Source organism: Trichomycterus rosablanca, chromosome 9, assembly GCF_030014385.1.
Source record: "Trichomycterus rosablanca isolate fTriRos1 chromosome 9, fTriRos1.hap1, whole genome shotgun sequence".
NCBI lineage: Eukaryota > Metazoa > Chordata > Actinopteri > Siluriformes > Trichomycteridae > Trichomycterus > Trichomycterus rosablanca.
This window is the reverse complement of record NC_085996.1, coordinates 32,364,748-32,380,769: the sequence shown is the minus strand read 5'-3', so window position 1 is coordinate 32,380,769 and position 16,022 is coordinate 32,364,748. Positions and strand designations below refer to the sequence as shown.

Here is a 16,022-nt window from a genome sequence, read left to right as displayed (position 1 = left end):
TTAAAAAAGGAGTTACATACTGCAAAAAGAGGGGAGAGGCGGGGGTCTGTCGGGGTTAAAAAAAAAAGATTAAGAATATAAAACTGATCAATTGGATAAAGAGCATTACTTGCACATACACTGATCAGCCATAACATTAAAACCACCTCCTTGTTTATACACTCACTGTCCATTTTAGCAGCTCCACTTACCATATAGAAGAATCTATTTCTCTACATACCCTTTTAGCCTGCTTTCACCCTGTTCTTCAATGGTCAGGACCCACACTGGAGTTTTTAAATACCGTGTCCACTCACTGTCCACTCTATTAGACATTCCTACCTAGTTGGTTCACCTTGTAGATGTAAAGTCAGAGACGATCGCTCATCTATTGCTGCTGTTTGAGTTGGTCATCTTCTAGATCTTCATCAGTGGTCACAGGACGCTGACCATGGGGCGCTGTTGGCTGGATATATTTTTGGTTGGTGGACTATTCTCAGTCCAGCAGTGACAGTGAGAAGTTTAAAAACTCCATCAGCGCTGCTGTGCCTGATCCACTCATACCAGCACAACACACACTAACACACCACCATCATGTCAGTGTCATTGCAGTGCTGAGAATGATCCACCACCCAAATAATACCTGCTCTGTAGTGGTCCTGGGAGAGTCCTGACCATTGAAAAGGGGGCTAACAAAGCATGCAGAGAAACAGATGGACTAAAATCAGTAATTGTAGAACTACAAAGTGCTTCTATGTGGTAAGTGAAGCTGATAAAATGGACAGTAAGTGTAGAAACAAGGAGGTGGTTTTAATGTTATGGCTGATCGGTATAATGTAGGTCTATCAATCTAAAAAGGGTAGAGCTGCCATGTCCCAAATACCATCCTATGCACTAAATAGTGTGCTAAATTACATCGTAAACAACGGCAAGGCAACTGTCTAAAATGTTATACAGTACATACTGTGTAGGAATTTGGGTATGGATTGAGACACAGCCCTCCAGTTAGCGTTTTTTGCTCAGTTTACAGTCTGATTTAGCGGGTATCTTTGTATACTATACCACAATATTTCATTCGGAGTTACTGTAATTGCGTCCTGATTTTTCAAGGTATTTGCATTATGTACTGATTAAATATATGTCTAGGAATCACATTATTTAAACAATAGATTAACCAATCAAGAGCGTTCCTGCTAATATCATTGCAAAGGTTGCCAGATTTCAACTTCCATAATCCACACTTTGCTGTGCTGTTTACATAAAGTTCAAACTGTAACAATATGTAGCCTACATCTAACTGTAATGCAGCTGCACAACAAAACATTCTGCACACATTGGATGTATTGGAAACCTCAACACAGTAGAACGTCAAAATACAGGTAGGACATGATATTACTGATAACACTGTTGCTATGCAGTAATTTTTGAATGATTTAGCACCTCTAAAAGCAGCTAGAATAAAATGGTTTTGTTGGTAAAATTGCTGCCACCCAGTTATGGCTTATTTTGGATTTTTCTTTCAGTCCCGTGTGTGTGAGACAGTAGTGTGTGTGTGTGTGTGTGTGAGTGTGTGTGTGTGTGTGTGTGTGTGTGTGAGTGTAGTAAGTGTTTGTGTGTACACAGTATTATTCTTATTACTACCTACTAAATTTTACCATTTACAGTGTTACCATTTGCACTGTTTTAATTTTTTATTATTTATTTTATTTTTACGTATCTATAACTATTTTGTATATATTGTACTGTTTTGTTTTTTTCTTTTTCTTTTATTCTTTTTCCTAAAACTGTAATTAAGCTTTGGCAATATGAATGTTCTCATTTGTCATGCCAATAAAGCTACCTTTTAATCTTAAATCGTGAGTGTAGTGTGTGAGTGTGTTGGGTCACACCTTGAGATTCAGTTGGCAGCCCCTTCACCCTTCCCACGCGTCTGGTTAAATGCAATGTTAGTTTTTTTAAGGGAGATTTAAAAAAGAAATGGTTTCAACTGTTAAACATTTCCCTCCTTCAAACCACACCCCAAATTAACAAGCGTACAGGAATTTAAACATGACTGCAGTACTTGCCATCACTGTTTTCTTAAGGCAGTGGTAGATCAGTGGTATGGTGAGAAATTAGTGCCAAATTGAAATATAATCACTACAGGGAAAAATGTGAAATGCAATACACCTGTTATTGTTTTCCATAGTAACATGCAGAATACGTGCCAAAATGAAAGGCATCACCTCTTTTACATTGTTTTCACATCACTTGACCTCTTTACTGAAAAAACAATATCCGAGGTAACAAAATGCTGAATTTGTGTCAGAATTGTTTACATTCGAATGTGAAATTAAATCAAGGCACAGCTTTATTGCTTTCCAGCATGCAGTGCTGAATTAAATAAAAATCTGCTTAAAATGCAATCAACTTGCAGGTGTACTACATTTTACTGTGTTGCTCTGTATGTGCCAAAAGAAAATGCAGCACATTTATTGTATTTAAGTCCAAGCAGTGCTGTATCCATGCCACAATTCGTGTGTGTGTATCTCAGTGTGTTTCTGCGTTTGCCCTGTGATGGACTGACAACCTGTCCGGGGTGTTTCCTGCCTTTTGCCCAATTAATCAAACCCACCGTGATGGTAAAACGGTGGTAAAACAAACAATGAATGAAAAAATTATTGGTCAGATTTAAGACAAATTGTTAAGGCTGTTCTGTTAAAAGTATAGTTCACAGACGCAGTCATGCAACACTATTTTAGTCATGAAAGGTTTCTATGATTAAATTACTAGTTATTTAATATTAATATGTATTCTGTTCAAATAATTGAACAGACGCTGAATATTTGTAGAGTATGAGATGCAAAATTGACTAAGGAAATTTTATTCTGATGTGGTGATCACACATTCAGTATTGTAGTTTTTAAAGGAAATAATGGACTTAATAAAACATAATAATTCATGTTATGATGTTATGTTACTGATCTCCTTGTGCAATTTCAGGGAGGGTAAAATATTTTAGCAAAATGATTAAACAATTAAACAGAAATGTCACGAGATAAAAGAATAAAATGTGCCTGAGCGTGAATAATTGTAGCAGGCTTAATCTTCTGCTTTGTTTGTTTTTAAGATTGGTAATGAAGTGCTTACTTATTGCAGAGTTTAAATCCTTTACTTTGTTTTTATCAGCTGCCCACATTTCTAACTGTCTGAATGATTGATCACTCTCACTAGGACATGTTTGATTTAGACATGTTACATAGCTTAAACCTGGGTATTAAAGAACTACATGTACTGGGTGTGGTTTTAGGGTTCAAGTGAAACAGTCCAGATGGCCAGCTGGTCAGAGATATTTACCAACCACTAAGAAGGAACAAGTCTGAGAAGATATTTGCAATGTTTTTGTACACATTACTAAAGCCAATAAACTAATGACTAGGACAGTGTTACAGAAAATAGTTTTTAATTAGGTTTAATTATAGAGATTTTTGAAATATTCTGTCTTAACATGCTGTTCTAACATAATAGCATATTACACAGTCTGCCTCAACTAATTCCACAAACCTTTAAACCAGGCTAAAAAGTACATGAACCTCTGGGCTAAGTAGTTCTCCGAAAGTCAAATAATCCTGTAAATGGCCGTGTGTGCTGTAGAAAAGTGCACATTCTGGAAAATCTTTAGCAGCATTTCTGGATGTTAATTAATACACATAAAATAAATGTAGAAATGTAGAAGATTCCATGTTTTACACATGCCATGCTTAATGAGGTAAAAGTATATTTGCTTGTTATTAGTTTAGACATAATGCTTGACTATTATGACTTGGATAAAGATAGAACCACATTTTATGATTAATTCATGTCAATTTCAGGTAATTACTAAGGGTTAACAAACTTACTGCACCCTTATTTATACTTTGTAAAATAACAAATAATAAATAAAAAAACCTTTAAAAAATGTATGCACAAGACAGCAATAAGAGATCATATCATATATTTTTCAGATAAATACTCATAATTCATTTACAAATAAAGTGGTTATAATAAAATAAATACATACTAAAATCTGAGCATCATACTTCATGTGCTATTGCACTGAAATGAACATTTGACAAATATCTTCAAAGCCCATGAAAAGGCAAAAAACTCATTAAAATATTTTATTTCCCATTTTCAGTAAACATAAATATTTATATATAGTTATTTCTTCAAAAATAGCTCATTTCGAAGGTTCTTTCATATAAATAAGAAAAGTCTTCATTCAAGCTCAGCTCTCATCGGCAGCCACATCCCTCCACCACCATGTCTTGGTAGTTCTTTAACACTACCTTTTCATATTCGTCCAGGTAGAGGAGAGAGATTGGACTGAGCTCGGTTGGCACACAGCATGCCTTTGGCACATTAGAATTCACAGAGTTTACCAGAGTCTGTACGATTGCATGGTTGGTAGAGTTCAGGTGGTCTGACAATGGAAACGGGCACTCGCCATGGCAGTAAAAAGCATGATAGCCTGGCGGAGCTACGATCCACACGTTCCAGCCAACATCACTAAAGTCTACATAGAGCGGATGCCGTCTGCAGTTTGAACGCTGCTGTTTGCGCCGTTGTTTTGGTGCACGCCGCACCTGGCGCTTTTCTCTGTGGAATGGAGCACTGCCCTGTCCGTCATGGCTGTACGTAACCAGCAGTGGCTGAGCCTGAACCCATGACTTATCGTCAGCATGCAGTGACCGGCTCACCCTTACATGCCTCCTTCTGCTTGTGTCAAGTTCCTCACTCTGGCTGGCATTGTCTGGATGCAGAATTTCCACCATGATGCCATGATTGTGATGTGGCTGGGTGGCCCAGCGCATTGCTGCTGAGCTCACGTCAAAGCTCTCCCAACGTGAATGAGAGTCCTGCACCAAACGGGTGTCCAAAAGCCTGGTGAGAGGCTCTTCTGATAAGGAATTAGCTGGCCTGAAGACCTCAAAAATGTTTATGCGGTGAATGTTGCCAGCACTGCTGGTGCTGTTCTGAGTAAAGTCACTGAACACCTGGTCTCTGAAGATACGCAGCTCTGCGGCTGTCATGAGCTCTTCCGCTGGCACTGAGCTGAGGTTGAAAAACAACTGTTGTGTGGTCCTTCCTTTTAGGCTGGAAAGGGCCTCTAAAGACTCTGAAAAAGAAAAAAAATGACATTGTTTAAACCGCAAATTTAAACAGCCGCAGTTTACATTCAGCCCATAGTTAAAAACTATACTTAATTAAAAGAATGCTATGCTTAAAAGATGCTACGCTCATAAATCTAAAAAAAAACTTCATCCTTTTCTATATCTGTAGCTTGAGCTGTTACAGTAACCGCAAATTTGTGAAACTATCAATTATGAGAAGTGTATTCATTTATCTTTCTAACTGCCTAATCCAGATTAGGGTCATGGTGGTCTGGAGCCTATCCAGGAAATACTTAGCTCAAAGCAGGAACACACCCTGGACAGGGTTTCCATTAATTGCAGGAATTACACACTCACCCACTGACTCACACCTAGGGGCAATCTAGAATAACCAATCTAGCTACTTGCATGTTTAAAGAGATGGAAGTAATTAGAGGAAACTAATACAGACATGCTAAACTTCTCAGACAGTGACAGGAGGTAAGAATTCAACCACAGGGCTCTGGAGCTGTGCCACACATACACTACTTGCTTTTTTTTTTTTACCAAGCATGTTATAAAATTACAGACTACAACAAAACAGTGGCAGCGTAGTTGTTTATGTGCAATTAACTTTAGTCAATTAGTGCTACTACTATTAATTAACCCTTTATTATTACACCAGCTGCAGTTATGCAGCCATTAAAATAAATATGCAGCAGATGGGAACTGCCGGAGAGGGCTGAAGATATTCTACAAATAATAATGGCTTTAATATATGGGTCAACTATAAATTCTCAGTGGGCTTCTATGAAAGATTTATTTATAATAACAGTAAAATTGACCAATGACATCTTCCCTCTAAATGGGGTTTAGTTATGGCTAACTTTATGACCAGTTCCGCTTGCTGTGTGGACACGGATGTAGTATAAAACTATTAATAGTAATGGTTCTGCAGGGATCTGTTTAAGTGTAGCACAAGTCACATGCTGACCGGTAGTTATGGCTGTTCTTATATAGTTAATAAATATAAGGTAAGCAAAGATTTACAGCTTTAACTGCCTGTTTTGCTCATTTAGGAGTATAAGAGAACAGAATGAAATGTTGAACGCAGTCTAATGTACACAGAGTGTGTATGATAAAGCAATTTATGTAAGGAGGTTTTGCATTTTGCTTAAGAAATAAGCTATTTTGTTCAGGTGTTGTGGGCTAAATTATCATCTTGATTTCTGTTTCATAACTTTTGCAGAGAGAACACTATGGCTGCATTTTAGGGCCACTGTTATTTTTTTATATTTGACTTTAAGAATAAATAGTTTGCTGCTGACATACAGTAAATGGTGTTTCATGTGCTTACAGCTATACTACACAATAAACAATTCATCAAACATCGAGTCAGTTTGGGGATAAGAACTACTACCCAACTGTAGTGCTGGAAGCAGGATAACACAAATCAACCGAAGTCAAAGAAAGTAGACAAAATTCAGGATACATCTGAAGCCGGTAATGCATTTACTATTTTTTGCGAGGCCCAAACCATGACAGCTCTAGCAATAGCATTAACCTAAACAGTTGACATTTCTTGTAGGTTTGCCTGAGAGCTGTTCTTGCTTGCTCTAAGTGATGGTTGGACTACTGTAGGTGTTACGGCATCTAAAGTCACTTAGGCTGCTAAGTGTGCCGGTGCTGTTTTGAGTGATTGAGTTCTAACAAAACGTGGATGCTTTAACATCCTCATTTATTTTTAAAAAAAGCAGTTGTGATCATCACATGAAAAGCCTCCTTTTTCTTAGAAGACTAACTTAATCAAACGTCTTTTACACCAGAAGAGCCTCTAATCTCTTTTTGGAAATTCCAGTCTCCGTAATCCAACCTATCTGCTTCATAATCACCTAAAACGACAAGTATTTTTCATTTGATGTGGGAAAGCCCTTCTCCTTTTTTCTTTCAGTATTCCTTTTTCTTCCTTTTCTCTCAGTCTGTCACTTCATAGGGGGAACTACTCTGTGAACGTGTTGAGGCTTGTCTAGCAGAGTCAGCCACAGTTATGAGTGTATCAACATTCCTAATTTCTGTTTGTGAAAAAACAGGGAGGCAGCAGCTAATGACAAGTCATACGGTTTGGGCTCCTTATTCCTAGTGGTTATAAATACAGATCTATGATCATGGATATGTTACACCCACAAAACGATTAACTTGCATGCAATAAATCCTTAAATAAACTAATATTAATCACTTGGTCGACATGTCATTACAATATAGTTGTATGTGTTATTTTCATAAATGAAACATAAATGAACATAAATGAAGGTCCTGCTCATAGTACAACCTTAACAGTGCTATATGAGTAAATACTGTAATATGGAAACAAACATCATTAGTTTTACACGATCAGTAGTGGCATGACAGAACCAAACTGTATTTCTAACACAACAAATTTGAACTAGATTACAATAAGCATAATTTGTGTAGCCACCAACCAAGCCACTGACAAATGATCAAAGCTGTTGTTTGCACTATGTTAGGACCACCACTGGGTGTCAGCCATGTGAATCCATAACACTACAGGAGGCCTTTCAGCGGTCCTTGTTAAGCACTTTTTGTAAGCATGGCATACACTTTGTAGGCAAACTTTACAGAGCTCTTCTATGTTTTCTGTTCAGTTTCTAAAATGTGTTTTACTAAAAAAAGTATGACAGCCTGTTTTCCAGTATGGTTCAAAAAAGCGTCTAAATATAAGCACTTACTTATCTGGTCATAAACTGACTTTTAGCTAGACTAGTCTAGTCCAATTATTATTATTATTATTATTATTATTGTTGTTGTTGTTGTTGTTGTTGTTGTTGTTGTTGTTAATGAAATTTAAATGTAAATAAAAAAAACCTTATGGACAAACCTTCAACATAAGCATATATATTTTACAAAAGAATCTCTGTCCAGATGTGTATATTATTTTCTAAAAGGTTGCCATTAGGACACCTTTTTCCTCTAATAACAGTGAGCACCATTTGTGGAATGTAGGAACGGGTCCCTGATGATTACATAACACCAAATGAATGCCAAAACAACTAAGGCACTTAGCCCTCCTCTATAAAAAAAATCCCACCCTACTGACAGACAGTGGTGTGGCCAGGGGGGTCAACCAGATGAAATAATAGCATGGGGACTGAAATGTTTTGGGAATGTTTTCTGTAATGTTTTTATCAACCACAAATGTAATAGACATGATTATTTGCACAGATATATAAAAATGTGTAGAATCTCCAAGTAGCCACAAGCGCATGCCTTACCCTTTTAGGTACCACTTTAATGACGGGTACTGGTAAAGTTTAGTCATGTGAATCACTCAGTTGGAATGGTTGCATGAGAAAACTAAAGTTAGACTACATTTACTTTCTCAGATAAAAAAATACCTAGTTTTGGTGATAAACTGAACAGCAAGTAAACTGTTTAAATATGTGACTTAATATGTGTAGCCACTAAGCAGTTGCAAAGTAAAGATACCTAAAAAAAAAAAGTTATTCTGGTTTAATTACACGCGTTAAATACATTTTAAAGGCATGCCAATGTACCCAGGTGAAACAGAATAAACATACAAAAGCCAGTGGTGCGGTTGGGTCATGGGGTCACTCAAGCCAAGCTGAGTTGCTTTATGAGAGAACTGAACTGTATACTATCAAAACTAACTCCACATTTTAAATGTGGGCTTACTGAGCAGGGAACAAGGGAATGTAGTGAAGCTTTAAAAGTACATTTAAGTATACAGGTAATCCAGGTAGGATTAAACTAAATTGTATGAAGAATAACACAATAAAAAAGTCGCACTAAAATTTTCTTACTTATGTATGTATAAACACACAATACAGTACATTACACTCAAATGTGTTAATAAATATGTAGTGTTAAAATGTAAGATTAAGCACAGCTGCTTTCACATTCTGATTAAGGGCCAAATTGGTGGAGAATTTAACTGTTAGAAGAAAAAAACTTCTAGCAGATTTATAAAATCACTTTTAGGTGTGACATGCACAAATATGTGAATAAACATGTACAGCCACCAAGTGAATGCCCAGCCTCTGCGTACTCAGGTGATCAAGGAGGTCATTCATGTGGAACCTGAACTGTGCACAGATACGATGATAAATTTGTGGCACCAACCAAGTCAATAAAAAATGACAAATTGTTGGACTATGTCAGGACCGTTAATGGTACAGTGTAAAAAGTTTCCCTGTCTGTGTGTAAATTGTGATAATTTGGGTAATTGCCTAAAATTTCATTTTGAGTTAAAACGTAAAACGCACTGAGCAAAACGGACGTGTAATAGGAAATTCGGAATAACGCAATAATGATGCACTGATGGAAAGTGCGCTCACCCTCATGATGAAAACTCCGGATGGTGTTGGCACGGCTGGCAGCGCGCTCCGCGTGTTTTCCCATTATGCTCCTTGGCCGCCTTGAGCTCTTCTGGTCCCCGTTCTCCGAGTGCATATAGTAGAGGTCCAGCATGTACTGTGGCACCACGGCTCCTTTGCTCGGCGTGGGTTTGCGCTTCAGTCCGAACATATTGAGCAACCGGAGCTCGAAGTCTCGCAAGAAGCGCTCGGAGTGCTCGGGTGCGTGTTTGCGCCGCTCCACGTCGGGCAGAAGACCAGCAGCGGCGCCCAGCCACACCTGCCCGAGCAGCAGCATGAGAGCCACCAGCGAGCGGAGCACGGCCACCATGATCAGACAGAGAGGGAGGACAGGAGGGGGGCTCAGTGCTCCCGGGCCGAGCTCGCATCAGGCGGCAACTTGGCGCATGGACCCTGATCCGGATCCGGGCAAACGCCCAGGCTCCAAATCGATCGCTCTCGCACCGAAACGCGCTGATCTTTAACGCTTAAGGGGAGCGCTTTAAAATGAGGAACTGGTACGAAAAAAAAAAAGTTTAGGGATGTTATCCCCGCCCGCGGGCTATAATAACCACAGAGATCGAGTCACACAAAGAGAGCAGATGAAACGGAGAATCAAAGTCAGCACAGAGACGCGAAGACAGCAGACATCGAGGCTGCAATTAAGCGCAGATAAGAGAAGTACAGTCTGGGTGGGGGGTGTACATCGTACAGGGCATGTCTACATGCTTAAAAGGAAAAGTCTTCAAAAGAGGGGCAGATGGGAGAACGAGTGGCTCAAAAGAAACTGGTTTTAGCCTGTGCCCCTCTGTCAGGTTTACAGCTGAACATATGCATACAGATAGCCTAGACGTTGAGCTACAGGTGGTAGACGCCTAACGTATGATCACGGTATTCCGCACAGCGCCTGTGTTCTATATAGTCGATCTGGGCTATATACCTATAATTCTGTAAAAATATATATTTAGGCCTGTTATTTAAATAAACAATAATGCAAACCTCTTTTGTTGGTTTTCCACCAATAAAAAAGGACCTATACGCACAGATAAATGGGTATGTAGGCTACTTCAGAGGTCCGTTAGGACTTTATCTTGGAACCGACTGTTCTAAATTAAACAAATGCGCCCCTGAAAGCTATTAAAACAGCTAGTCCAATTACTCCATAGCCTACATAAGAAGTGAAACGCACGGAACACTGTTATCCTACGTAAAACAATCAGGGAAAAGTCTATAAAACACATAGACTTTAAATTTCAATGATTAACAGCCCTCGCGTAAACTCACATATAAAAAAAAACAAGAACAAACAAAACAAAATCGACAAAGCGTAATGGTTGTCGTTCCAGTAGCAGTCCTTTTAAATCCCTCATCAATAACAATAGTTAAATCCACAGCCACACTGACGCGCTATAGCCACTCGACGCCACTCAGCTCAGCTGGCTTCTTCTGTTCGTACCTGAGCTGTAGAACAAACTAGACCTTCGAGCTTCTAAAACTAAGTCAAGCCAAAGCGTGTGTGTAAACGTGAGAGGTGAAGATAAACGCGTCTCCGCTCCGACATGTTTCAGTCAGACTGCTCTTCAGGAGAACTCCCGGTTTGTGTCGCTCTGAGGAGTCGGGAACGGCTCGACTGTTCGCGCGGTCTACAGCACGCAGCACGCGCGTGCATTTTAGTTGGAGGGTGATGTCACGAGCGCGCTGTCATCAAGCTAAGATCCGCTCGTTTCGGTTTACAAGCGACCTGAGCTGAGTGAGTCCCTGTTCTGCCCCTGAGAGACTTTTACTACACATTATTCACTATTACTTCATTTATAATGTAACATAGTACATGCACTGAGCTGAGAGAATCCCTGTTCTGCCCCTGAGAGACTTTTACTACACATTATTCATTATTACTTCATTTATTCTGTAACATAGTACATGCACTGAGCTGAGAGAATCCCTGTTCTGCCCCTGAGAGACTTTTACTACACATTATTCATTATTACTTCATTTATTCTGTAACATAGTACATGTACTGAGCTGAGAGAATCCCTGTTCTGCCCCTGAGAGACTTTTACTACACATTATTCATTATTACTTCATTTATTCTGTAACATAGTACATGTACTGAGCTGAGAGAATCCCTGTTCTGCCCCATGCGAGACTTTTACTACACATTATTCATTATTACTTCACTTATTCTGTAACATAGTACATGTACTGAGCTGAGAGAATCCCTGTTCTGCCCCTGAGAGACTTTTACTACACATTATTCATTATTACTTCATTTATTCTGTAAGATTGTACATGTACTGAGCTGAGAGAATCCCTGTTCTGCCCCATGAGAGACTTTTACTACACATTATTCACTATTACTTCATTTATAATGTAACATAGTACATGCACTGAGCTGAGAGAATCCCTGTTCTGCCCCATGAGAGACTTTTACTACACATTATTCACTATTACTTCATTTATAATGTAACATAGTACATGTACTGAGCTGAGAGAATCCCTGTTCTGCCCCTGAGAGACTTTTACTACACATTATTCACTATTACTTCATTTATAATGTAACATAGTACATGCACTGAGCTGAGAGAATCCCTGTTCTGCCCCTGAGAGACTTTTACTACACATTATTCACTATTACTTCATTTATTCTGTAACATAGTACATGTACTGAGCTGAGAGAATCCCTGTTCTGCCCCTGAGAGACTTTTACTAAACATTATTCACTATTACTTCATTTATTCTGTAACATAGTACATGTACTGAGCTGAGAGAATCCCTGTTCTGCCCCTGAGAGACTTTTACTACACATTATTCATTATTACTTCATTTATTCTGTAACATAGTACATGTACTGAGCTGAGAGAATCCCTGTTCTGCCCCTGAGAGACTTTTACTACACATTATTCATTATTACTTCATTTATTCTGTAACATAGTACATGTACTGAGCTGAGAGAATCCCTGTTCTGCCCCTGAGAGACTTTTACTAAACATTATTCATTATTACTTCATTTATTCTGTAACATAGTACATGTACTGAGCTGAGAGAATCCCTGTTCTGCCCCTGAGAGACTTTTACTACACATTATTCATTATTACTTCATTTATTCTGTAACATAGTACATGTACTGAGCTGAGAGAGTCCCTGTTCTGCCCCCGAGAGACTTTTACTACACATTATTCACTATTACTAAATTTATTCTGTAGCATAGCACATGTACTGAGCTGAGAGAGTCCCTGTTCTGCCCCTGAGAGACTTTTACTACACATTATTCATTATTACTTCATTTATTCTGTAACATTGTACATGCACTGAGCTGAGAGAATCCCTGTTCTGCCCCATGAGAGACCTTTACTACACATTATTCACTATTACTTCATTTATTCTGTAACATTGTACATGTACTGAGCTGAGTGAGTCCCTGTTCTGCCCCTGAGAGACTTTTACTACACATTATTAACTATTACTTCATTTATTCTGTAACATTGTACATGTACTGAGCTGAGTGAGTCCCTGTTCTGCCCCTGAGAGACTTTTACTACACATTATTCACTATTACTTCATTTATTCTGTAACATAGTACGTGTACTGAGCTGAGTGAGTCCCTGTTCTGCCCCTGAGAGACTTTTACTACACATTATTAACTATTACTTCATTTATTCTGTAACATAGTACGTGTACTGAGCTGAGTGAGTCCCTGTTCTGCCCCTGAAAGACTTTTACTACACATTATTCATTATTACTTCATTTATTCTGTAACATTGTACATGTACTGAGCTGAGAGCGTCCCTGTTCTGCCCCATGAGAGACCTTTACTACACATTATTCATTATTATTTCATTTATTCTGTAACATTGTACATGTACTGAGCTGAGTGAGTCCCTGTTCTGCCCCTGAGAGACTTTTACTACACATTATTAACTATTACTTCATTTATTCTGTAACATTGTACATGTACTGAGCTGAGTGAGTCCCTGTTCTGCCCCTGAGAGACTTTTACTACACATTATTCACTATTACTTCATTTATTCTGTAACATAGTACGTGTACTGAGCTGAGTGAGTCCCTGTTCTGCCCCTGAGAGACTTTTACTACACATTATTAACTATTACTTCATTTATTCTGTAACATAGTACGTGTACTGAGCTGAGTGAGTCCCTGTTCTGCCCCTGAAAGACTTTTACTACACATTATTCATTATTACTTCATTTATTCTGTAACATAGTACATGCACTGAGCTGAGAGAGTCCCTGTTCTGCCCCTGAGAGACTTTTACTACACATTATTAACTATTACTTCATTTATTCTGTAACATAGTACGTGTACTGAGCTGAGTGAGTCCCTGTTCTGCCCCTGAAAGACTTTTACTACACATTATTCACTATTACTTCATTTATTCTGTAACATAGTACATGCACTGAGCTGAGAGAGTCCCTGTTCTGCCCCTGAGAGACTTTTACTACACATTATTAACTATTACTTCATTTATTCTGTAACATAGTACGTGTACTGAGCTGAGTGAGTCCCTGTTCTGCCCCTGAAAGACTTTTACTACACATTATTCATTATTACTTCATTTATTCTGTAACATTGTACATGTACTGAGCTGAGAGCGTCCCTGTTCTGCCCCATGAGAGACCTTTACTACACATTATTCATTATTATTTCATTTATTCTGTAACATTGTACATGTACTGAGCTGAGAGAGTCCCTGTTCTGCCCCATGAGAGACCTTTACTACACAATATTCATTATTATTTCATTTATTCTGTAACATTGTACATGTACTGAGCTGAGAGAGTCCCTGTTCTGCCCCATGAGAGATCTTTACTACACATTATTCATTATTACTTCATTTATTCTGTAACATAGTACATGTACTGAGCTGAGTGAGTCCCTGTTCTGCCCCTGAGAGACTTTTACTACACATTATTCATTATTACTTCATTTATTCTGTAACATAGTACATGCACTGAGCTGAGAGAGTTCCTTGTTCTGCCCCATGCGAGACTTTTACTACACATTATTCATTATTATTTCATTTATTCTGTAACATAGTACATGTACTGAGCTGAGTGAGTCCCTGTTCTGCCCCTGAGAGACTTTTACTACACATTATTCATTATTACTTCATTTATTCTGTAACATAGTACATGCACTGAGCTGAGAGAGTTCCTTGTTCTGCCCCATGAGAGACCTTTACTACACAATATTCATTATTATTTCATTTATTCTGTAACATTGTACATGTACTGAGCTGAGTGAGTCCCTGTTCTGCCCCATGCGAGACCTTTACTACACATTATTCATTATTATTTCATTTATTCTGTAACATAGTACATGTACTGAGCTGAGTGAGTCCCTGTTCTGCCCCATGAGAGACCTTTACTACACATTATTCATTATTACTTCATTTATTCTGTAACATAGTACATGTACTGAGCTGAGTGAGTCCCTGTTCTGCCCCTGAGAGACTTTTACTACACATTATTCATTATTACTTCATTTATTCTGTAACATAGTACATGCACTGAGCTGAGAGAGTCCCTGTTCTGCCTCTGAGAGACTTTTACTACACATTATTCATTATTACTTCATTTATTCAGTAACATTGTACATGTACTGAGCTGAGTGAGTCCCTGTTCTGCCTCTGAGAGACTTTTACTACACATTATTCATTATTACTTCATTTATTCAGTAACATAGTACATGCACTGGGCTGAGTGAGTCCCTGTTCTGCCCCTGAGAGACTTTAACTACACATTATTCATTATTACTTCATTTATTCAGTAACATAGTACATGGTCTGAGCTAAGGCAGGGCATCCAGTACATAAACCATCCAGTTTTCTGTGGAAATCAGAAAAGAAGCAATTATGTACACTGGACTCATGTTATGTTCATTATGAACGTGTATTCATATATGATTAATGTGTAACTGCAAAGATGGGTAAATTGTGGCCATAAAGGGATGCACATGGTTGGCAACAGTAGGCTACTCTCATAGGCTGGGTTGTATCAGGGGTCATAATATTTGCCAAGTACACATATTCCACTCTATTACCAAATCACCAGCAGCCTGGAGTGTTATCTGTTAAGTCATGAGGCACATTTTGTGAAGTTTGGTGAAACTCTGCCAAGTATAGCTTCATTTTTCTGTTCTTGGCTGACAGGAGTGCAACCCAACGCGGTCCTCTGCTGTCATACCTATATTCTAGTGTATATTGTTTTTTAAAAAGTATAAATATAAACAACAATTGTATGCTTACAACTTTGTGGGAACTGTTTGGAAAGGGCCCCCTTTTTCCCAGAATGACTGCACCCCAGTGTACAAGACCCAGTGACAAGGTCTTATACACTGTGAGAACTGTTTGGGGAGGGCCCCTTATGTCCCAGAATGACTGCACCCCAGTGTACAAGACCCAGTGACAAAGTCATAGTTGGGTGAGTCTGATGTGGAAGAACTTGACTGGCACACAAAGAGCCCTGACCTCAACCTCATTGAACATCTGATTGCTAGCCAGGCCCTCTTGCCCATCATCAGT

General features: G+C 38.7%; 1 protein-coding gene across 1 annotated transcript; it reads right to left on the bottom strand.

Annotated features, from left to right (window-relative positions):
- Positions 1–4,078: 4,078 nt before the first annotated feature.
- On the bottom strand, positions 4,079–9,969 carry bmp2b (bone morphogenetic protein 2b). The gene is made up of 2 exons (XM_063001374.1): positions 9,464–9,969; positions 4,079–5,116 (listed from the first exon to the last, which is right to left on the bottom strand). The coding sequence occupies exons 1-2, from the start codon at positions 9,810–9,812 to the stop codon at positions 4,233–4,235; spliced, it is 1,233 nt and encodes a 410-aa protein (XP_062857444.1). The 5' UTR covers positions 9,813–9,969; the 3' UTR covers positions 4,079–4,232.
- Positions 9,970–16,022: the final 6,053 nt, after the last annotated feature.

What these genes read in the sequence shown, in the direction of transcription:
- bmp2b (XM_063001374.1), bottom strand. Translation starts at nt 9,812, where the DNA reads ATGGTGGCCGTGCTCCGCTCGCTGGTGGCTCTCATGCTGCTGCTCGGG. An exon ending in CCGGAGTTTTCATCATGAGG is followed by an intron (nt 5,117 to 9,463) that starts GTGAGCGCACTT and finishes TTTCTTTTTCAG; the next exon opens with AGTCTTTAGAGGCCCTTTCC.